The following is a 21,675-nucleotide window of genomic DNA, read 5'->3' on the forward strand; positions in this document are numbered from 1 at the left end:
ATAGCCAAATCTTAAAATGTACCAGTGTAGCAGCTCGCCTGGCTCTTGGCATGAGCCTGGCTGAAGACTGCTAGGAAGCGGTGTACTTTGTGTGTGGTTTGCAAAGGGGGAACTTTGGGGGATAACGCACAAGTCAGCAACACAAAAAATGAATGAGTCTGACAGTCTTAAATATAGGAAGGAAATGAAGTTTGCTTCTACACGCATCAAAATTGGGTGTATCCTCTGCACGTGACATGAAATACGGAGTGAAAACCCCTGCACAGTTACAGCAATACTTTCCACTGTAGTTGCACAGAGGCTGCCAATGATTCATGGGTTGATCTTGGGACATTTTGTCCTCCCATATGATTTGATTTATTTATTAATTTAATTGCATCTCAACAAGCATCTGATTTTTCTTGATATTTGTGTCTGGGGTTTACAGCTGGCCAGCCAAATCTCTTTTCTGAGTTAGACTGTACAGGAGTCTGGTCCTGCTGGACCCAGAGCTTTCTTCCAGCCCAAAGGCAGTGTGACTGGAAGATCAGCAGGATAGGGCTGATCTGCAGGCTGGGTGATAAAGACTGGGAGAGAACCTGGGAGAGCTGGTGTGAAACACCATTGGTAGCGATCCCCCTTCTCTGTCGCTGCCCCTTGGGCAGTGGGCTTGCGCACCCAAGAGGCATCTACTGCTGTGGCTTCTGGAGGACGGCACATGGCTGCAGGCGCCTGGGTCTGATGGTCTCTGTGGACAAACTGGCAAGAGTTGCTAAGTTTTTTCTTTCTTTTTGTTGGAAACCGCATCTATGGGTGGAAGAAGGTGCCAGTAGCTCCTTCCCGAGGTTGTGCCAGTGCCCGCAATTCCCAGCTAAGGTGTTGTGGGGTCAGGGGTGACTCACCTGGACTAAGAGCACCTCGTTCCTGTGAGCTTTTGGTGGAGAGATGGAGAGGTGATGAGGGAGAAGGCCAGATCTCAGCTGCCGGCGCCTTTAGCTACCTCCCAGCTCACCTTCCTCTCACTGACGTGTTTAAACGGCTTCATCTTCCCCACACTGGGGCCAATGTCATGGGTGGCCGCTCTGGCGGGGCTCCCCACGTGGACGTGACATGGGGCTGCAGAGGAGCAGGGAGTCGGGGTGGGCTCAGGGACTTCTTCATGCCCCTGTTGGTGTTGGGTGGGTGGTGCCAACCATTGCGGCTCGGGGCTGCCAGCCTGCCCGTGCCTGGGCCAGCTAAGCTGGGGGAAGCTGGGCTCAGGTCTGCACTACCCCCAGCAGCCAGCCTTGGCAGCCTGGGGGGTTTGTCGAGGCAGGAGGGAGATGTATTTTCATGTCACGCTGTCTAGGAAGGCACAGGGCATGCCATGCTGGTGAGTGAGTGCCTTTTCCATTCTTGAAATTCAGACCTATTTATACTTGAACAGAAATCTATGCCATAATTTATCCCAGAACATAGAACAAGAGGGGGACTGAGGTCCAGAAGGATGTCTGTCTGTCTGCTGTATTGTGCAGGTGCTGTCAGGGTTGGTCTGGAAGCCAGTGAATCCTGGGAAAGACTTCTTATGTTCACAGCACAGCCGAAGTTAGAAGCCTGTCAATCCCTCAAGCTTCAGCAAACCAAATCTCTTGATAGTCTGGCATGAAGTGAGAAGAGCAGGTTCAGCAGAAAGTGAGGAAGAAGTCCAATAACCCTGCCCAGGGGGATTCTCTGTCCTCATTCATTACAACCATAAATGAGAGGCTTTTTAAAATTTTCCTCCTACTTTTTTTGCTTGCTGTGGTTTCCTGCCTTAATTCTTTGCTAATAACAAGTACTTGACTTGAGCAAGGTGTGATAACAGCTGCTGTGATGTGATGGTAAAGGGTGGTGGTTAAAGAACGTGTTAGGTGAACATTCAATCATCAGCTCAGGGTCACATTCAGTGCTTTGTGCTCAGTGTCTCTCGAGATTTGCAGCATCGCCTGAAGCTGGGGCCCTGCGTACGGCTGTTCTCGTGTTCACCGGGAGCAGTTCGAGAGGAGGATTTTTTGCAGGGAGCAGCAGCGCTCCTGGGGCTCCGTCCTGGGTCAGCCCATGGCAGCTTCCAGCTTCTTCCCCAGCGAGCCCTGCGTTGTTGCCATTGTTCGAGGATTTGTGTGCTCCTGAGAGGCAGGGAAAGGCACGGACTGGCTCTGGCCCCTGCCTGGCAGTGTGATGTGCAGGGGGGACTTGTCCCGGAGCCCCTGCACCCCAGCACGTGGTCACCTCCCCCTGCTAACCGGCTTACTGCTTTGGGGCATTTTCCCCATCTGCTGAGCAGTGGGTTTTGCCGCGCATTGCACCATGTCCTGCCATTTGGCATGGGGGATGGAGGGCGGGGGAGATCCCCGCAGTGTTTAAAAGAATCTGGATAAATCCTCTTAAGAGAGGCACTGACTCAGCAGAGTGTGGTGAGAGAGGAGGAGGAGGAGGAAGGAACTGAATTACCCTTGTGGGGCTGGAGCCCCGCGCTGGCGCATGGGGCTGGGGGAGCTGGTGCAGGTGTGTGCCTGGGGACCTGTCCCGAGAAACATTTCCCCTCTTTCCTCACCAAATTTTCAGTGGTCTCCATCTCCCCGGAGCAGAAATGTGAGCCTCATAGCTGGATCAGGCTTGGCCAAGAGGTACCTGTCCCAGCTGTGCCTGAGCCCACCCTGGTGCTGGTCCTTGGGGTTTCCCCCCAACTTTGAGCTCCCCCGTTGAGTTTCTGCCTTGTGTCCATGGCCAGCGCTGCCAAAGCTCATGGGCAGCTTGGTTTCACAGATATTATTTATTACTGAAGGTGCACTGATGTGCTTGCCTCTCTGAGGGGCAGATGACCGAGATTACGGTCAGACCGGGTGGCAGTGTCACTTCACAGGACTTGGGGAGGGGGAGGCAGCTGGGCTGGGTATGGGGGCGTGCTGCCACCCACCCCCCTCTCTGCCTGGTGAGGGGTCCCAGCTCTGGCTGGCACCTGGTGCTGGCGCAGCCTCGGTTTGCAGAGGGGCTAAAATGCAGAGGAAGGGGACACGGAGCAGACCGAGAGCAGCTTCCCCAAGCCTTGGCTCTGCCTGTGTGCAGGCTCAGGTGGGCCCACGGATAAGCTGGCCTGGAAGACTGGTGTCGCCTGGTTTGCATTTCTTAGCAGGCAAGGGAGACTCTTGCTGCCTGCCAGCTGTTGCCTTTGGCTTGCTGAGATGCCTCGTATGAGCCTGCAAGAGCACCTCTGCCACGCTTCACCCTCCTTATCTCCCGGTGTATCTTGTCCTCCCATGCAGAGCTCCACACAGGAGATTGGAGAAGAGCTAGAGGATGGTGTGATCTACAGCATATCGCTCCGGAAAGTGCAGCTCCATCACACGGCCAACAAAGGGCAGCGATGGCTGGGGGTAAGGTGGGGGCTCTGCCAGCCTCCTGCCATGGGGTGTTTTCAGATGTTTCCCTGCCAGAGACGTAGTGGCCCCATGTCGGGGCTCAGCAGGGTCGATAGCAGCCCATGTCCTGCCCTCTTCTTGCTCCCCTGTACGCTCCTGTCCAGGGGCCTCCTTCCAAGCTTTATCTGGGAATCATGTATTTATTTGGGAGTGGAGCATGGGAGCATCCGCTGGCCTCTGCCCTGCAGCGAGGGGCATGGGGGAAACAACCTGAAGCCCTATTTTGCAAAACAGGGCAACCCTGATTTGTGTCTAGATTTTAGCAACCTTGAGGCCTTTCCTGGGATTTCCCAAGTGCTCAAGTCTTCTCAGCTGAGTTGCTGGTATTTGATGTTGGAGGAGACCTGGCTTCCCTTTCCCCAGGCCCATCATGAGAGCCCCAGGGACTGTAGGGGTTCCACAGTCCCAGCCTAGACCCAAAAGCGGCTTGCAAAGCTGGTGGGACCACACTGAGCTTGAACATGTCTGTCTTCATCCAGCCCACTGACTTCTCCTCTTGTCCCAGCAGTTTGAGAATGAGTCAGCCTTAAACCTCTATGAGACATGTAAGGTGCGGACAATAAAAGCTGGGACCTTGGAGAAGCTGGTGGAGTACCTGGTCTCAGCCTTCAAAGGCAATGACTCCACATATGTCACCATCTTCCTGTGCACTTACCGGGCCTTCGCCACCACAAAGCAAGTGCTGGACCTACTGCTTAACAGGTGAGGCTGCCCTGAGCCCCAAAATGCAGCTGGGGTGCCTGGGGTCTGAGCTCTCTTGGCACAGAGAGCCCCAGAATCTCCTGCTGCCGTGCCTTGGAGGGCTGACGGGCTTCTCCCAACCCCATCAGCATGAAGGTTTTGGGGCAGGGCAGAGAGGACACCACTTCCCAGTGAGCTGGAGCCCTTCCAGCTGGTACCCTGCTGCGAGGTGGCCAGTGCTGGCTGCTTCCCTCTTCCCATAACGCAGGGGCTGTGGCAGACGGAGGGGAGCAGAACAGTGTGTGAGACATTCATCCCGACCCCCTGGCAGAGCTGGGGGTGATGTGGAGGGAGAAGAGGCAGTGCTGAGACACAGCTGAGTCCAGGATGCTCACTGCCTCTTTGCTGTGCCCCACCAGGTACGGCAAACTCCATGTGCAGGCGAATGGGGACCACGCCAGGCATGCTGTGGATGAGAGGATGGAGCTGAAGAAGTAAGTCTGACTGTGCTGTGGGTGAACAAGATGGGTGGCTCTGGTGATAGCTCTTTGGTTCTTGTACAAAGGCATGTGTTGTCCCAGGGGTGCCCCTGGTGCCTGGGGCTCGTGGGGGTGCTCAGGGGTTTCTCCTGGCACCCGGTTCTCATGCAGACTTGCCTGTGTTTCCCCCCTTCCTGCAGCACCATCTCCTCCATCCTGGGCGCCTGGCTGGACCAGTACTCAGAGGACTTCCGCAAGCCTCCAGACTTCGCCTGCCTCAAGCAGCTCATCTCCTACGTGTGCCACAACATCCCTGGCTCGGACCTGGAGCGCCGAGCCCGCATATTGCTGGCCCAGTTCCAGCAGCAAGAGCGGAGCGAGCCTGAGGCAGAAGGTGGGGTCCTTTCCACGCTTGCAGGATATCATTTGGGGCTGCAGGTGGAGAGAGTGGTACTGGTTGGCATCGAGAGTCTTCAAAACCTCGGGTCTTGCCATGTGGCTGAACCCCCATAAACCCTGTCTGCGTTTACATGGCCGTACAATGGGAAGCTAATCCAACTGCACCAGAAGTGGGATTTCTAAGTGGATTAGCTAATCTGCCTTTAATCCTCTGCAGACATTTGTGTCCAGGTTTAAAATGACTATCCTTTTATCTGACCCTCATTTCTCAGGGTGTGAAGGCAGATGGGAATTAAGAGCCTGGGAGGTGGGATGCGGGTGTCCGCAGGGGGCTGGCGCGGGTTGTCATGGGCCCTGGCTCGTGGCAGCGCTGCGGTGCTCAGCTTCGCGCCGTCTCTCGCAGCTGTGGACCATGGTGGCTGCACATTCCAGCTGGTGGAGGAGAACGGGGTCGGGGATGGGAAGCCGGATTTCCTCTCCTTCTCGCCAGAGATGGTGGCAGAACAGTTCACGCTGATGGATGCTGTGAGTATTCGTCTGACAGCTGGGTTGATGGTGCTCTGCCCATCTGCTACTCTGGGCACAGACCTGTCTCTTCCCTTCCACCTTTTCCTCCTGGCCTGTTCCCTTCTCAGGGACCCCAAAAAGACCTGTCTCTGTCCCTTTATCTTCCAGGAGCTGTTTAAGAAAGTGGTGCCTTACCACTGCCTGGGCTGCATCTGGTCTCAGCGAGACAAGAAGGGCAAAGAGCACCTGGCGCCCACCATCCGTGCCACGGTCTCGCAGTTCAACAGCGTGGCCAACTGTGTCATTGCCACGTGTCTCGGAGACCGGTCCCTGAAGCCGCAGCAGAGGGCTAAAGTGGTGGAGCGGTGGATCGAAGTGGCTCGGGTAGGACGGCTTGCCATTCCGCTCGCTTCCCGCCTCGGCCCAAGGGCTGAGGTTTTTGCGCTGTGTGAACCCCAGCAGGCCCCTGGGCTTGCTGTAACAAAGCCCTGTCGCTGCCTTGTCTGCCCCCAGGAGTGCCGCATCCTGAAGAACTTCTCCTCCCTCCGAGCCATCCTGTCGGCTCTGCAGTGCAACGCTGTTCACCGGCTGAAGAAGACGTGGGACGAGGTCCTACGGTAAGCAGAGCCTGCTGGGCTTCTGCGGCCACGGTGGGGTTTCAAGGGGGAGGTTGTGCTGTGGCTGTGGCCCTTGGATGTGCAGGTGGGATCTTGTCAGCTCCAGTGGTGCCTCTTGGAGTGTGCCTATAATCCAGGGACCAGCTTAAGGTGTCAGGGACCTAAGGAAGGTGGGGAAGTGAAAACACCATCACCACCTCCTCCTCTCCCTGTGAAACACCCTGGAATAGCCCCCAAACAGCAAGGCCCTGCTAGAGCTTGTGAGCATTGCGGGGGTCCTCTGGGTGAGCAGAAGAGAACCCAAAGAGGAGAGAGACCCCCAGGGTGGCACCATTGCTGACTTCCCCCCATGTTTCTCCCTGAGCAGGGAGAGTATCCGCACCTTCCACGAGCTCTCCGAGATCTTCTCCGATGAGAACAACCACTCACTGAGCCGGGAGCTTCTCATCAAGGTATGGGGAAGCGGCACCCATGTTGCCCTGTCTCTGGCAGGGAGCTTGGGCTGATGCCTGCAGAAGTTTCCATGGTGTTTCAGCCACCAGGCTAAAGCCCTGGCGGCACTGCTGGGGTTGGAGGCAGGGCCTGCTGAGTCTGAGGAGCAGGCTAGACTTTCTGCTTCTCCACCCAAAACTCGTCATTGCCTGAAGCTTGCAGAGCAATTCAGCAAGCAGAGATAAGCAGTGGGATAGGATCCAGTGCACCTGGTGACGGCTTCTCCCCAGAGGCAGCTGTGTTTTAACAGCCCAGTGCAAAGTCCTCTTGATTTCAGGTGGGGTTTTAGGGTTTGTGAAGACTGCAGCAAAAATGTCCTCCTTCTCCATGGAGCCTTTCCGCAGTGTCCCAGCCTGGCTCCAGTTTGGGGACTGAGAGGACACAAAATGCAAAAGGGAACAAAATTTCCCATTGAGGAGCTATTTACACAGAGCTGGAAATGGGAGCGGCAGTTCCTATTCACCAAGCCCCTCCCCCCTGTGAGGCATGAAGATGCTCAGCTGTGATTTTCTCCTCTTCCCCTCATCCCTCTTTCCCTCTAGAAGGAAAGTTTTACCAGTAAAAGCAGGGGTGAATTTTAGCTCATCTATTAGTGCAGTTTCCCACCCACGCTGATCTCCACCTCTCCCCACCATCCAGGAGGGCACATCCAAATTTGCCACCTTGGAGATCAACCCAAAGAGGGCTCAGAAGCGGCAGCAGCAGCAGCGAGAGATGGTGAGTCTGGCACGGCCGTCCCCGTGCCCCCTCCCTGGCCTGGGCTGGTCCCAGCTCTCTGCTGACCCTGCTGTCCCTTGTTGTCCACACAGGGTGTGATGCAGGGCACCATTCCTTATCTTGGCACCTTCCTCACAGACCTGGTAATGCTCGACACGGCCATGAAGGATTTCCTGGACGTACGTACCTCCACCTCTCTCCTCTCCGTCAGCACAGCCACCCCAGAGCCTGGGCTCATAAACGGAGGGCTGGTCCCCCATGCGTCCTGTATTGGACACTGCACCCTGTGCATCCTATATCTGATGCCGTACCCTGTGCATCCACCTCTGTCAGCTCATGGAAGCGGGCTGCTCTCGCGATGCCCCTCGGCAGGGATGCTGCGCTGCAGTGGCAGCGAGCCAAGGGGCAGGGAGGCATGGGAGCAATTTTTTTCCCGCCTGCTCCACACTGACATTCAGCTCTGTTTTTTTCCAGGGTGGGCTGATCAACTTTGAGAAGAGAAGGAAGGTGAGAGCTTTGCCCTGGCAGCAGCCCAGTGGGGTGGAGGGAGGAGGCTGACTTGGTGCAAGACCAGGCTGTGCCAGTCACTTTGGGGTTGATCCCTCTACTTTTTTGCTGTCGTGTTCTTCATTTTTGGGGAAGAGGATTCTGGTTCTTTGTATCTGTCTCTGTTTGTGGGGCTGGGCTGTTTGTAGAGGAGACTGGGGCTGGCAAACACATGTGGTCTCATGACCTTCCTTTGCTCCAGGAGTTCGAAGTCATCGCCCAGATCAAGCTGCTTCAGTCAGCCTGCAACAACTATAGCTTCACGCAGGAGGACCAGTTTGTGGACTGGTTCCACAGCTTGGAGCGGCTCAGTGAGGCCGAGAGGTGAGCATGAGCAGGGTCCGGGGGCGTGCTGCTGCCAGCACATCGCGAGGTCCCACTGCTCGTCTCCAGCTGCCGAGCCGCAGCTGCCCTGAGCCGCACTCCCTGCTCTGCCTCCCTCGCCCTGCCGGCACGGTGCTCACCGCGGCTGTGGCAGCATGGAGAGCTCAAACCCTCATCTCTCCCCTCCCAGCTATGGGCTGTCGTGTGAGATTGAGCCACTGTCAGAGTCAGCCAGCAACACGTTGAAGGCGAAGAAAAACACGGGCATCATCAAGCGATGGAGCGAGTAAGTCTGCTCGTCCCTGGTGGGATGTGGGGGGGAGGTGGGGGCCAGTGCAAGGTGGCTCTGGCTGAGGATTGGAGGGCACCTGGCTGGGGTGGCCGCTGTCCTGCCAGCCAAACACACCGTTGCTCTGCTCAATTCTCACCTGCCCTGCATCTCTCCTGGCAGCCGGCAGCCGCCGAGCACTGAGCCCTGCGCCAGTGGCAGCTCCCACTCGAAATCCTTTGACCAGCTCAAGTGCGGGCAGTACCTGTGCAGTGGGGACGCCACCGACTCCGTGAGTGTCACCTCCGCTGGCTCCAGCAGCTCCGACGTGGAGGAGATCAACATCAGCTTCATCCCAGAGTCCCCTGACTGCCAGGAGAAGAAGGTATGGGGCAGCTCACGGGGTCTGGGCCGCTGGAGGCAGCCACTGCGCTGGCCTGCCCCATGTCTGCCCCGGCACTGGGGCTGGGGGGAGTGGGTGGGGGTCCCGGGGGCTGTTTCTGATGCGCTGGGGCTAGGGAGGCCCCTGCCCTTTGCTGCTCTGGCAGCATGGCAGGGCTCTTATGCCTCCAGTGGCTGTAGTCATGTCGGTCCCCCGTTGTCACAGGTCAGTGAGATCCCTCTGGCCTCCCTCCCCCAGCGCTGGTACACCCCGTCTGTGGCCGATGGAGAAGCTAAACCCACTGTGTCCTCCGCATCCCCTCTCCTCCCTGCCCTCCAGTTCTGGGAATCCACCTCTCTCTCCTCCCTGGACACGTCGGGCATCGGCTCAGGCTCCAGCAGTGCCTCATCCTCTTCCGTCTCCTCCACACCGGTGACAGCCTCCCGCACCCACAAGCGCTCGGTCTCCGGCATCTCCAGCTACTCCTCCCTCTCGCTGCCCCTCTACAACCAGCAGGTCGACGACTGCTGCATCATCCGCGTCAGCCTGGCTGTGGACAACGGCAACATGTACAAGAGCATACTGGTTAGTGTGGCGCACCCGCGGTGACGCCGAGGAGGGGAGGCTCGCCCCGCTCAGATGCAGGCATGGCCCATTTTGGGAGGAGACTGTGGCGGGAGGCTTTGCAGTGTTTTGCACTGCCTGGGTTAATAATGCTCTGCACCCACAGGTGACGAGCCAGGATAAGACCCCGGTCGTTATTCGCAAAGCCATGGCCAAACACAACTTGGATGGGGACCGGCCTGAAGACTATGAGCTCGTTCAGATCATCTCGGAGGAGAGAGGTGTGTGCTGGGGTGTGGGGGGCTTTCCTGGGGGCTGTGTCGCCAGCCAGCCATGCAGCCCTGCAGCCTGGGCAGAGCAGGGCTCTGCCAGGTCGGAGCTGCGCTGCGCGGTGACAGAGGGGTCCCAGCACCCGGGGACAACTCTGAGCCCCACTCTGGCCCCCTTTCGGGGGAAGGGTGCCTGACTGACCCTCATTCTTGGTCACTTCCAGAGCTGAAGATCCCTGACAACGCCAACGTCTTCTACGCCATGAACTCTGCCGCCAATTATGACTTCGTGCTTAAGAAGCGGGGCTTCTCCAAGGGGGTGAAGATCAAGCACGGCTCCAGCTCTACCCTGCCCAGGATGAAGCAGAAAGGCCTGAAGATCGCCAAAGGCATCTTCTAGCCTCAGCCCCACTGCCACCCATCACCGACGGGGCCTTGGGGGCAGGCTGCTCCGAGCTCGGCTGCGGCCAGTCCTTGTGCCAGCTGGCACGGCGAGAGCAGCGACCCTCGCCCGCAGGGGACGGCCACGCATCTCCCTCCTGCACCGAGAGCCGGGGCGCTTTGGCAACTGGTGTCGGCCTCCGCCTCTCTCTGCACAAGCTCCCGTTTCAATCAGGTCTTTTTTTCTACACAGCAAGGCAGCGGGGGGGATATCTCTATTTTATTTTTCTTTTTTCTTTTTAACCTTCCACGGTGCGATACTAGTCCAGCCACCGGCCAGCCCAGAGCTGGAGCCCACCTCTGCCGTAGGTGCCTTGTGTCTGAGCGAGCCAGGGAGCAGTGACTCGCAGAGGGGCTGTTTGCAAGGAGCAGAGCACGAGCCATCACCCCGGGGCTACAAAGCCTCCCACGTGGTGGGGTGCTCTCCTTCCCGGCTTTCCTGGCATTATTTTACCTCCACGTCCTTCCTCCCTGGGATAACTGGCATTGCGACCGCTGCACGTCTCTGCCTGTCCTTCCCTGGGAGAAGCCACAGACGTCCTGGGCTGGGAGGCGAGCTGGAGAGGATGCAGCCCTGCACTGGGTGCTCGGAGCCCCATGGAGGAGGGCTGTGTTTGTGCCGTGACGGGGCGGGTGCCTCGTGCTCTTGATGACTGGAAGCCCGCGTGGTTTCTCTCCTCTCCCCGCTCCAGCGCATCCTCCAGCTGGACTTCGATGGCCCACGTTCAAACTTGCACCAAAGATCAAACGCCAGTGTCTCTTCTACCGGTGGGGGACACCTGGCGCTGTGCCCCCAGCGCTGCCAGCCTAACGACGAGGAGGAGAGCAAATTTCTGTCTGAATTTCTGTAAATACAGACCTCGGGCCAGTCAGGCGGGCAAGGAGTCGGAGAGCTTGGGGTGCCCTGGGTGCCCCGGCTGCTACCGCCTGACCTGCAGAAAGTGCCACTCACCTTGGGCTTTAACCAGACTTCTTCAAACAATGACCATGGAAGAAGCAGCAATGAGACTTTTTTTTTTGTATAAAACAACAAAGTTTACTGATTTTTTTTTTCAATATTTATTGGTTGTAAATAGACAAGATGAACTTGTACATTTTACTAATCCAGCCTCCCCCTGCCCTGCAGCCCAGCCCCTCTCCTCTCCCCACCCGGTATTTAAGGCTGCTGGGAGGGACGTTGGCAGCAGCAGCAGCGTCGCTCTGTGCTGCTCGCAGGGCACAGATCCCGCGGGCCACCCCCTCCCTTCCTTCTCTACCACTAGTTGCTCGAGCGGGGGCAGAGATGCTTGTTTTAATCACTGTAGGAAACACTAACCGAAGGGGGATCTTTCCATCTCGTCTTTAAGCGCTTCCTTCCAGCACATCTGCTGCTTCCTGTCTGTCCCTGGCTCCAGGAGAGGCTCCAGGAGAGTGGCCCGGGATGCAGCGACGCTGCACGGCCACGCTCCGGGGGCCGGTGGCAGGCACTGGGCTGCGGGGCCCTGGCACCAGGAGGGGAAGAGGCTGCTTGGGTGGGAGTGTGGCTGGCGCTGAGCTCTCCCCACCCCGCGTCCCCTCGGGTGGCATCGCCCGTAGCTGCACATGATGGGAGCCCCTGGCTCCCTGACGCAGGGGCAGCCGCCTGCCTCCCACCCTGCCCAGAGCCTGGCTCCTGCCCTCAGGCATCAGCACCCCAGGGTCTTCCCTCTGCTTCGTGCCTGCCTTCCCCTCCCCTCCCACGGTGTCCCCCAGCAGCACAGCATCACCGGAGGGACTGGCTGTACCATATGTATTTTGTACTTCAATGAAGGAGCACACTGCCTGGTGTGACTTGTACACAGCAATGTAATTAGTCTTTGCAATAAAATACTGATGCTCAAATGTCTCTGCCCCAAGGCAGGGGTTGTCCTGGCCTCCTTCCCCAAAAAGCTGGCAGGTTCCTGGGGAAAACAGAGCCATCCTGACTCTGGAGAAGGCAGCATTTGTGCCTGTCCCTCATCCCTTATGTTAACGCAGCCGAGCTGAGCTTTGTTTCGCGCTTGAATTAAGATACAGGCTTTTTGTTTTGCGGGACCAGTGCCTGATTTTTTTCAGATGAACCCAATTCATTTGAACCTGCGAGTTTTTGGGACTGGTGCATTTTCCAGTTGCATAAATGTGATAGCCAATTTACTGGGTTTTATTCCTTTTGATACAAGCAATGGCTTCAGGAGCAAATGCAGTGGGTGGTCCTTACGGTGTGGAGCCAGTGGGCTGCCTTGGTTTGAGGCCTCATTCCTTTGGCGCTCAAGGGCTCGTTTCCTAGCATCACCAGCATGTTCATTTTCTAGTTTATAATTGCACAGACAGCAGTGGAGATTAGTTGGTGCAGTGAGTCCATGTGTGCGTATTAAAGATGAAGCTGTGCTATCCAGAATTTCCCTGTGCCTTGGTTACATAGATTAATTTAAAGCCTGAGCTTTTGGAAATGAAAGGAGCATAGTGTACAGACAGGGCTGGTAGTGTCATTAGCTGCTCAGGCACAATTAACAGCCAAATCACTGCAGTCTTCCCAGAGAAATTTTTGAAAAGGACTGGGAACTAATGAACTCCAACACAAGATTTCTGGCTGCTTTGGCCTTGGGCCTCCTGTTGATAGAAAGCTTGGCTTTAGGGGTTTTTCCTAGCACTTCTAAGCGTGTTTATTCTTGGTGCCATCTAATACCTAAGTGCATATTCTTACCTTGCAGCGGTACATCCACCGCATCTCTCCTTTTCCCTAGTTCCCTGTCGCACTGCAGTGAGACGGGTAAGTCTGTGGCACAGCCCCTCATAACCCTGGCTTTCCACATTGCCAGGACCTACACCTCACCCTGGCTGGGGGCGCCTCCAGACAGACCCATCAATTCACAGTCCCCCCCTTACGAAGTCTGAAAGTGTAAGAAATGCTTTTGTTCTTACAGTTGCAGCCCAGGCTACCCCGAGGTAGGAGCACATGGCAAAGCACAGGATCACCCACCGAGCCATGGTGAGCGCACACCTGAGGAGCCAGGCCCCAGATGCAGCTTCTGTGTATACATACGCACATACATATCCAGGAGCACAGCTATGTGTCACTGTGTGAGAGCCCTGCAGCTGTTGGTTTTTTTTTTGGGCTGGAGGCCAAACTTAAGGAGATAGCTCACTCTAACAGCACTCCAAACATAAAAAAGAACCTTGAGAAGCCTCATGCAAGTGTAGGAGGCTGGAATATTAAACCATGCATTAGGGCATTTTAGTGGCTACTAATGAGAAAACTTGCACTTGTAACGCACTGGGGAATGCACAACACTCACGGAATGCCAGCATCCTTGATTTCTGTGACCAGGTGGCAACAATCCAGGCACCAATGACACACTGAGTGGCCAAGCTCTCTGGACCTGAAGCTCTGCCCCCTTGCTAACCACCAGGTAAATCAAAAATGCGATTGAGCTGTGCACTAGCCAGTGAGGACAACGTACACTACATCCCACAGAAGGGAATTATTCACTGTTTTCCTGCTGGCTTTATTTCCAAGGTTGCCGGCGAGGCTCAATGCTGAAGTCATGGCACAATATTTTCATTCCCCTTACACAAGCAGAAGGGCAGCACCTGCCTTAGGGACTGGAGTGCTCCCCCTGCACCTTTTCTGTTTTCCACACCGCCATGAACTCAGCCAAGGTGCACTGCCCACAGGGAGAGATTTGGGAATGCAACTTCTCCTCTTTTCTGGTGTATTACCTGCTGGTTTGGATTCTGGGCCCTTTCCTGGGTGTTTGCTTGAGGGCTTCTTAGCCATAATTACAAAAATGTAGGCACTTGGTCCCACACAGGCAGAATGACACCCGCCAGCAGGCTCTGCAGTCGGTGCAGACGGGTCAGCGGCATCTTAGTGCAAGCTCTGCCTTCCCACACCCTGGGCATGGTGGCTGAACCCTCAGCACTCAAGGAACAAGAGCAGAGATGATTCCATCCAGCAGCAGCCAGGCTGTTCCCTGCGTTCACACATAGTCCAGAATTTCTGTCTCCATTTCATTTTCACTCCCATCAGAAGGCTTGAAGTCCTCCTCATCCTCTTCATCATCCTCATCCTCTCCAGACTCATATGCCAGCTGCTCTTTGCCATCTTCACTGCTTGTTGTACTTGAGAAAAGAGCTTAATTGGGAAGAAAGACAGACAGACACTGTGATGCCTCTCTCAGTATAACCTGGGGGCATTTGCAGTAGAGTTCACAAACAAGTGAGAGGAAGGCAGAAGCCAGAGGGGCACAGCTAACATTGCACATCTTAATAGAATCTGATCAAGCCCAAAGCAGTCTGTTTTCATACTCCAGGAACGGCAGCAGACAGCAGCAGATCTGCAGTGCTGTGCCCCCTCTCCTAACCGATTCTCACCTCATTCACTGGGCTACTGACGGCAACGTCATTGCACGAACAATTTCCTCACTTCTTGTTCAATTAGTAACATCAATAAAAAGTAAAATGCCACCAACAGATACATCAGTAAGAATAAGATCTTGATTATCCCTGGGCAAAGACATTTAAAACCTAAAGGCTGTGATACTGGCAATATAAAACAGGAAACCTTGACACCCAACCCCAACCCACGTTCACCGTGCAGAACAGCCTCAGCTCAGACACTAATGAGCTAGAGCACAAAGAACGCCTGATGTAGCACAAAGGAGGAGGCAAATACAGGAACGCTACTGCCCCAGTGCTGACTGCAACATCCTTATTCAGCCCACAACACCTGAACACCATCAGGCAGGCAGCAGTACACTGTAGTAGTAGGCAGGAAGGTAATAATACACCTTGATGTCCAGGAGCACCCTTACCGGGTCTTGTGGATCTGATTATCTGCTTTATCATCAGAGACATGGTATCTCGCAGATCGTCGCTAGTCTTTGGAAGGCACCACCCGTCCCGCTCTGTGCATTCGGACTCTGCGCCATCATTCCGATGGATGATTTTCTGTAGGCTAAAAAACAGCAAAAGGGAAGGAAACATTAGTCTTCTACATTCAGATGTAGGCTTCAAATGAGATAGACTATGGCTTACTTCCATTTTATTTCACTGAGTTGGACTAGCATATTTGGCTATTCACATAAGTGTCATTTGGGAAAGAAAGTTCACGTGTGAAAGTCTATTCTATTTTTATTCAGAAGCTAAACACTTCTTATGTTTCTGGTCAAGGAGAGAGAGGGGAATGGACTGGATATAAACGCTAGGCTTTGAAATCTAGCTCTAACAGAAGATTCAGCTGCCAGCGGGCCATACCTTTCTACATTCAAGTCACAGAGCTGGTAGAACATCTGCCGGTAAGGGGGTAAGGCTCCTTCTCGGAAAATGTAGATGGATTCCTAAAAGGAGGAAAGAAAGAAAGGATTAATGTGCATTTTACGGTGTAACAGGACAACTCTGGCATAACTGAGAAGTAATTCTGTGGGCCGAATCAAGAAGGTGGCACTTCCAACACAAATCGGTTCCAAGGCATAGGTCTGCATATGGCAAAAGAGAAAGCTGAGTGAGGAATGCAGCAAAATTTCCCTGCAGCCATAGTCACAACAGCACAGCTGTGTGAGAACACACTTCATCTGCTCTGTCTGCAGCCTGTTACTGCGTAACAGTGGATCATGGGTTTCATTCTAGCAAAACGGGAAGAAATAAACACTCCTGTTTAAATATTTATTTTGCCCTGCTGGATTTTGCAGGATGACCTGATAAGCACATGGTGATTTTTTTGCACTTCCCTGCCCAGAAAGTTCCAATGTTTTTCAACTGAAACAAAATGCTCATCGTATCTAAGATAAAGGCTGAGAGTACCAACCCCATCTTGCAGCATATAAGAAATACATTCAGGGCACAGCAAGTGAAGTTCTGTAGTGATATGTACAAGTAGCAGCTTCCCAGGTAAACCTGAGGACATTTACTCACTCACAAGTGTCCTCTTAATGACTGACAAAACAGGAAACACCCCTTTTTGCCAAGCTACTTCAAGATTCTGGTAAAAGACGGTAATACTTACTTTCAGTTTATACCTGCTGGAGGCAGGATTTTTTGCACCGGATGCACCAGACGTACCAAGCCCGTGTTTCAGATCGTGTACGCTGACTGTATGACTTACTGAAAGACAAAAAAGAGAGAGTCCTAATTAGGGACACCTTTCACTCTGTGGCGTTGGACTGTCACTCTTCTATGTTGATTCACCTTTGCTGGTCAGCAAAAACCAGACCAATCCAGCAACTGGGCAGGTGGCTCATTCTTCAGAGGCATTCCTGGACAGTCACAGTAAAGGTGGTGACTTTGGTGGCTTTTTCTGCAGTGCATTTGTTCATAATTCTAACTTTTTCTACTCTCCTTTGACAAAAGAGAACAACTCTCCCCTTACTCTGCACCATCACTGAACAGAAGCGAATGCTGAATTCCCACAGTACTGCCTGCAGAACTCCCTTCTGTCTGCTAACAGATACTGTGGCACAGCCAGACGTGCATCCGGGACTCTCACAACACTTCCCAGCAGGAGACTCTTCTACTGGCTTTAACAGCAGCACCACATTACAACCTGAAATAAAGCTCCAATTCTGGCTCAGCTGGAACATGGGCAGACCCTTCACTACCTGTGGGTAGGACGGGGTAAACAAAGCAACAGAAGAGCCAGACAGTCCTTCTGCTGGCACAGCATACCTGGCTTCTTGACAGTGATGGGCAGACTGTAGTTATACGTGCTGCGTTTTGCTTTCACGGGCATATCATTAGGGGCGTAACCTAGGAGTAAAAAAAGAAAACCAATAATGAACTGAGAGAATGCACCCTGCAGAATATCCCTAGCTCAGAAACAGAGGTGCTGGGCTGGTGTGTGAAAGGCAGGGTGGTCTTTCGGATACACTGACTTTAAAAACCCTTTAGTCCCGGAAGAGAGAGATGTCATCTGATGGTAAGGAATGGATACTAGCTCTGTTATGGACTTATTAGATGACCTCTGAGACCTAGGGTCCTGCACAAGATGTTGAGGTCCTTGAGGAAAAGCTACTGTGCAAGTAATAATCTACTGCTCAGTGCCACCCCTGAGCGAGAGGGAAGATCGTCTGCTACATCCACCTGGGCTTTGAACACATGGAGGAGGAGTCAGCCAGCTCTCCCTTGGGTTTGGAATGTGCCAAATGAGGAAAGACATATTGCATACTGTGAAATAAAGCATTAAAGGAGTTTACAGAAGAACTACTGTAAGCAATGAACTCAAAAGGTGTCATCTACCTCAGAGCAGAAATATGGCAAAAGAGTTTGAAAAACAAGTAAAAAGAAAAGTACTACCAGGATTAACCAGAAAGCAGAGAAAGCGTCTCTGTGGTTTGGGCCCTTTTACCATATTTCATTCCACAGCGAATTCGGAAGTCCAGTACTTGATAAATCTTTGCTTCAGGGTGTTTCCTGGGGTCATACCCAAACCTAACCCATAAGCTTCTCCAAGGACCTGTTAACTGCATAAACACACATGGGGGAAGATGGTTACCAAAAAACAGTACAGTGTTGTGGAGTTTCTTAGAAAATTCTCGTATTTCCCCTCGTTGCCCAAAAATTATTTCTTTTACAAGCTTCTTCCTCACTTGCCACACCACTGTTTATATACTGAAACTTAGGCAATCAATGCATCAAAGCCCAAATATTTGCGTGCTTTTACGAAGTAACCCACAAGGGTGCAGTAAAGCGTTTGTTTGGAAAAATGCTGCCATCATTGCCAGACGGACGGTCAGTCTGAGTGGCTGACTGAACTGCAAAGCCATTTAGAACCAATGGAGTGAATAGTTACTGAATCCTCCATGGTTTTAACTTTTGTTCAGAAGCAACGCTTTCCTTCCCTCTTTCTTTTTACATAAAGTTAAGCTCAGGTTCTTAGTGGTGAGACCTCAGCAACTGGAAAGAAGCAGGAACACCCAGCTGATGCTCTCTTGCTCTGCCTCCTCGCAGCCTCAGACAGGCACAAGGGCAGGCGTACAGGCTTACCATGTAATAGGCCAAATACGGCAACAGAAGTTTCAGCTTGTCCGGGTGAACACTGATATTGGCTTTTACTGCATTCCGAGACCAGACAGGACGGACCTCAAAGAGCTAAAATAATACAGAAACAACCATGGAGACAGCAGAAAGGTGGTTACTAATGGCAGTCCAGCTTTCCAAGTGGACTTTATTCTGTATCAGGGCCTTTGGCCCTTAATATGAGCTATCAGAATGGTAATGTAAGGCCCAGTGGCACAAAAAAGAACTTAACGTAAGTAGGCTGCAAAGACAGATTCAAATCTTGACTTGTGTAATTGAACTGAAGACAGCAGTGACAGTGGCCTCCACTGATGCTTCCTCTATCAGTCAGTTACAATCTCCAAGAATTTTGGGGGAACTCAGAGAAAACGGCTGCATGCAGTTGTTTCCTACACAGCATACCACAGTACGGTGCCCAAGCAAGCAATAAGGCACGTACCTTTCTCAGCTCTTCCTCCACCTTTTTATCCACAGGATTGGTGCACACTTTCTTCCAGGTCTGTACAGCAGCATCCAGGGGTTTAGCTGGGATTTCTTCCTCATCGAAGTTCACAAAGATAGCATTGTGCGGGCGACGGGCCCTGCTGAGGCCAATCAGGTTCTCACCAGACACCTGGGGATTGTTGTAGCCCTCCCTAAGAAAGGGGGAAAGGACTTGGTTTGCTTTCTGCCTGTGGCACGCACAGACTAGGTGCCTTCATGGGAACAGGCAAAAATCATAGAATCGTAAAGGCTGGTAAAGACCTCTAACATCGTGAAGTCCAACCGCCAACCCAACACCCCCGTGGCCTCCTAAACCATGTCCCCAGATGCTGTGTCTGCATGTTTTTTGAACACCCCCAGGGATGGTGACTCCCCCACCTCACTGGGCAGCCTGGTCCAATGCCTGACCAATCTTGCAGGAAAGAAATTGTTCCTAATCTCCAATCTAAACCTCTCCTGACGCAGCTTGAGGCCATTTCCTCTTGTCCTATTGCTAGTAACTTGGGAGACCAGACCAACACCCACCTCACCACAGCCCCTTTCAGGTAGTTGTAGAGAGAAAATGGACGTTTGTGCTCCAGATTTCAGAAGAGAAGGACTCAGGCATGTGAGCAATGGGCTGGTTTACCTTTGGCCCCACCTCCCTACGGATTTTGGAATCACAGACAAGCACCCTAAAAGCCTCTTGTGACACCCCCGAGGAAAGAAATTGTCAAGGAAAAAACCCTGCAAAGCTACATCCAGTAGCACAGTGACACAGGTCCCCTCGACTACCTGACAGAAAACCCTCAGGCAGGTGGCTCCTAAGCTGTAGGAAATGTGGTTGCAGCACATAAGGCTTCACCCTCTGCATCTGCTCTACTGTAGTTACTGCAGCTCAGCAGGGAACAGGGACAAGGCAATGGAAACCCATGGAATGAAACAAATGGAACTGCATGGAAACGCAGTTAAGATAACTTCTTTTTTTGAAGTGCCATGAAGGACTGCAGTGAGAAAACGAAAGATGTTTCTTGTGGGAGATCTCACAGATTGTTCTTCTGGCAAAACCAGGTGGGGCCAGGAGGGAGCAGGTCCCGTGAGCACCGTCACAGGAACATACGGCATTGACTCCTGCACACTCCCCCTTTGGCTCCAGCCCGTGCAAGTCCCAGGAAGCCAGGCTCACTGCACCCCGCGCTGCAGGTAGCGTGCTGAGGGAGGCACTCGTCTTCAGCAGAGCACCAGGTCCCTCACCTGCCAAGTCCTCAGGTGGACTTTTGCTGAGGTTTCTAGTGTCCAGGCAGTGTCTCAAGAGTGCCTGCCTCTGTTGTGCCAAATCAGGAGGCATTAAAGTAGAACGAGGCAGCAGCTTAAACAGGTGATATACCAGAATGACGTATTCAACGCTGCTCTGATGCTTCAGGAACAGAGGTCCAAAAGTAACGCTGAAGTCACAATAGATTGGAGGCATCTTCCAGGGATGAAAAAGGAAACCTTAACTTGAAGACTTGCCTGTTAGAACTATGTATCAAACCAGCAAATGTTTCACTACCTGTCCGTTCAAGAACCAACACAGCTATTTACTACGTTATAAGAAAAGGCACTAACCGGTGTTGTATATCCGGCCGATAAAAATAGTCAACGGGGGTGTCCAGACGTGAGAAAATTGGTGGTGGGATGTAGAGAGGTAATTCTCTATTGAAAAATTCTTCCTTCTCTGGTTTGAGCATTAGCACTTTGTCATACATGGAGGTTTGTTTGCCATCAGGACCAGAGTGCATTGCCAGGTACTGGAAATCAGACATTCCTGCAAGAAACAAAATTTAAGACATTGTGAAGTTCCTTGTGAATATGACAGTTATTTCCCACAACACTCAACTTTCAGGAGCAGGGGTCTGATAAGGTTATGCAAAGGTCTATAGAGCAAGGAGATCCCATTGTCCCTCCAGGCCTAAATTCTCAGAGGGAAGCCCTTCCCTTTTCCATCAGACATGGTCATCTTTAAGCCATGTGGGCACAAATCCAAGTATTACCTTGGAATTTGTAAACGGTAGTGACAGTCCCAAGAATTTCCATTTCAAACTGAACTTCTGGCTGCATTTGTTCTTCTGTATCTGACTGCTTTCTCTTCTTGGTCCTCCTCTTCACCTTGAGCAGCATGGTGGAGGTGGGGAAGCGGTTGGCACACACGGGATGGCAGTAAGGGTCCTTGGGGCGGAAATACAGCTCCAGCCTTTTGGCAGGGTCCGCATAGACCTGTATCAGCAAGGGCGGACTCACTCTCCGGCAGCATCGCGTCCTGCAGACCGGCTCCCCTGTGCCCCATTTGGCGCCGGGCCCCCGGCTCCGCACCCTCTCCCCGTTGGGGTTTCCCCCCTCCCCACCGTTTCCCCTCACGCCACCGCAAGGACCCAACCCCTCTGCCACCAACAGGGCGGCACGTCACGGGCACCCCTCTCCTCTCCCGGGGACGGCAGCGGCCCAGGCAGGCGGCACCACCCCAAACCCACGCGTGGAACCCGCACGGGGTCTGCTGGGCCCAAGCGGCCCGGACAGCGGGGGGGCCCCAGCCCCCCTTCGGCCTCCAGCCCCCTCCCCAGGGCCGGACACCCGCCCCACATCCCCTCTGCCCCGATAACCCCCCCAGCGCCCCAGGGCCCGCCTCACCCTCGACACCCCCGCCTCTCCTCCCAACGTCCGCAGCACGGCCCCGACGTCCCGCACTAGCCCCGGGTACTCCACGCACACCAACCGCGGCGTGCGGGACAGCTCCAGCACGGCCGAGCCCCGCTCGCCCCACCGCCTCCCCGCTGCCATCGCCGCCCCGCACCCGCTCCCTCCCCACGACCGTCCCCCCGACCCGCGGGCCGCAGCACGAACGTTCCGCTGCAGAAAGGTTCCGCCGCCGGCGGCGCGGGGCCCGCCCGGGCCCGCCCTGGATGCATGGCTGGGTGCGTGGGTGCAGAGGTCGGGGTCGCCGAGCGTTCGTGCTCCCCTTCCAGCCCGCGTCGGAGATGGAGCTCCCCAGACCCGCCAGGCTTCTTCCTCGCAGGAACTGGTGCCGCTTACCCGACGGAACCGACGCCCCCAGGTTTATTTTC

At 54.0% G+C, this 21,675-nt stretch overlaps 3 protein-coding genes across 8 annotated transcripts in view; 1 reads left to right on the forward strand and 2 right to left on the reverse strand.

The window, feature by feature from the left end:
- The window catches only part of RALGDS (ral guanine nucleotide dissociation stimulator), a 61,703-nt gene extending 50,574 nt beyond the window's left edge, over positions 1-11,129 (forward strand). For 2 of the 4 annotated variants that reach the window (XM_064469146.1, XM_064469145.1), the window contains exons 2-18: positions 3,261-3,371; positions 3,922-4,118; positions 4,517-4,591; positions 4,777-4,970; positions 5,379-5,500; positions 5,651-5,866; positions 5,996-6,099; positions 6,467-6,551; positions 7,231-7,308; positions 7,401-7,487; positions 7,783-7,815; positions 8,057-8,178; positions 8,369-8,464; positions 8,630-8,831; positions 9,054-9,413; positions 9,559-9,673; positions 9,886-11,129. In XM_064469146.1, coding sequence (XP_064325216.1) covers positions 3,261-3,371; positions 3,922-4,118; positions 4,517-4,591; positions 4,777-4,970; positions 5,379-5,500; positions 5,651-5,866; positions 5,996-6,099; positions 6,467-6,551; positions 7,231-7,308; positions 7,401-7,487; positions 7,783-7,815; positions 8,057-8,178; positions 8,369-8,464; positions 8,630-8,831; positions 9,054-9,413; positions 9,559-9,673; positions 9,886-10,061 — 2,373 coding nt within the window. In that variant the 3' untranslated portion in view covers positions 10,062-11,129. The remainder of the gene's footprint in view (positions 1-3,260; positions 3,372-3,921; positions 4,119-4,516; positions 4,592-4,776; positions 4,971-5,378; positions 5,501-5,650; positions 5,867-5,995; positions 6,100-6,466; positions 6,552-7,230; positions 7,309-7,400; positions 7,488-7,782; positions 7,816-8,056; positions 8,179-8,368; positions 8,465-8,629; positions 8,832-9,053; positions 9,414-9,558; positions 9,674-9,885) is intronic. The other 2 variants (XM_064469144.1, XM_064469147.1) reach the window with 2 other exon arrangements.
- Positions 1-21,675, reverse strand: part of RPL7A (ribosomal protein L7a) — a 131,238-nt gene that overhangs the window by 107,618 nt on the left and 1,945 nt on the right. The gene's annotated exons all lie outside the window — the stretch shown is intronic.
- GTF3C5 (general transcription factor IIIC subunit 5) lies at positions 11,112-21,412 on the reverse strand. Of its 3 annotated transcripts, none has more exons than XM_064469150.1 (11): positions 21,323-21,412; positions 20,608-20,830; positions 20,183-20,381; positions 18,552-18,747; positions 18,080-18,184; positions 17,442-17,556; positions 16,763-16,843; positions 16,104-16,201; positions 15,356-15,438; positions 14,914-15,056; positions 11,112-14,234 (listed from the first exon to the last, which is right to left on the reverse strand). In XM_064469150.1, the coding sequence occupies exons 1-11, from the start codon at positions 21,389-21,391 to the stop codon at positions 14,080-14,082; spliced, it is 1,467 nt and encodes a 488-aa protein (XP_064325220.1). In that variant the 5' UTR covers positions 21,392-21,412; the 3' UTR covers positions 11,112-14,079. The 3 variants fall into 3 exon arrangements, with proteins under 3 accessions (XP_064325220.1, XP_064325219.1, XP_064325221.1); XM_064469149.1 differs by having other exon boundaries at positions 21,242-21,412; XM_064469151.1 differs by having other exon boundaries at positions 21,327-21,409.

The sequence above is a fragment of the Phalacrocorax carbo genome, chromosome 18, assembly GCF_963921805.1.
Source record: "Phalacrocorax carbo chromosome 18, bPhaCar2.1, whole genome shotgun sequence".
NCBI classification, from domain to species: domain Eukaryota; kingdom Metazoa; phylum Chordata; class Aves; order Suliformes; family Phalacrocoracidae; genus Phalacrocorax; species Phalacrocorax carbo.

Coding starts and splice junctions, on each gene's coding strand:
- GTF3C5 (XM_064469149.1), bottom strand. CDS start 21,391: ATGGCAGCGGGGAGGCGGTGGGGCGAGCGGGGCTCGGCCGTGCTGGAG. Junction 18,185..18,551: donor TGGAGGAAGAGCTGAGAAAG/GTACGTGCCTTA, acceptor GTATTATTTTAG/CTCTTTGAGGTCCGTCCTGT. Junction 17,557..18,079: donor CGTATTTGGCCTATTACATG/GTAAGCCTGTAC, acceptor GTGTTTATGCAG/TTAACAGGTCCTTGGAGAAG.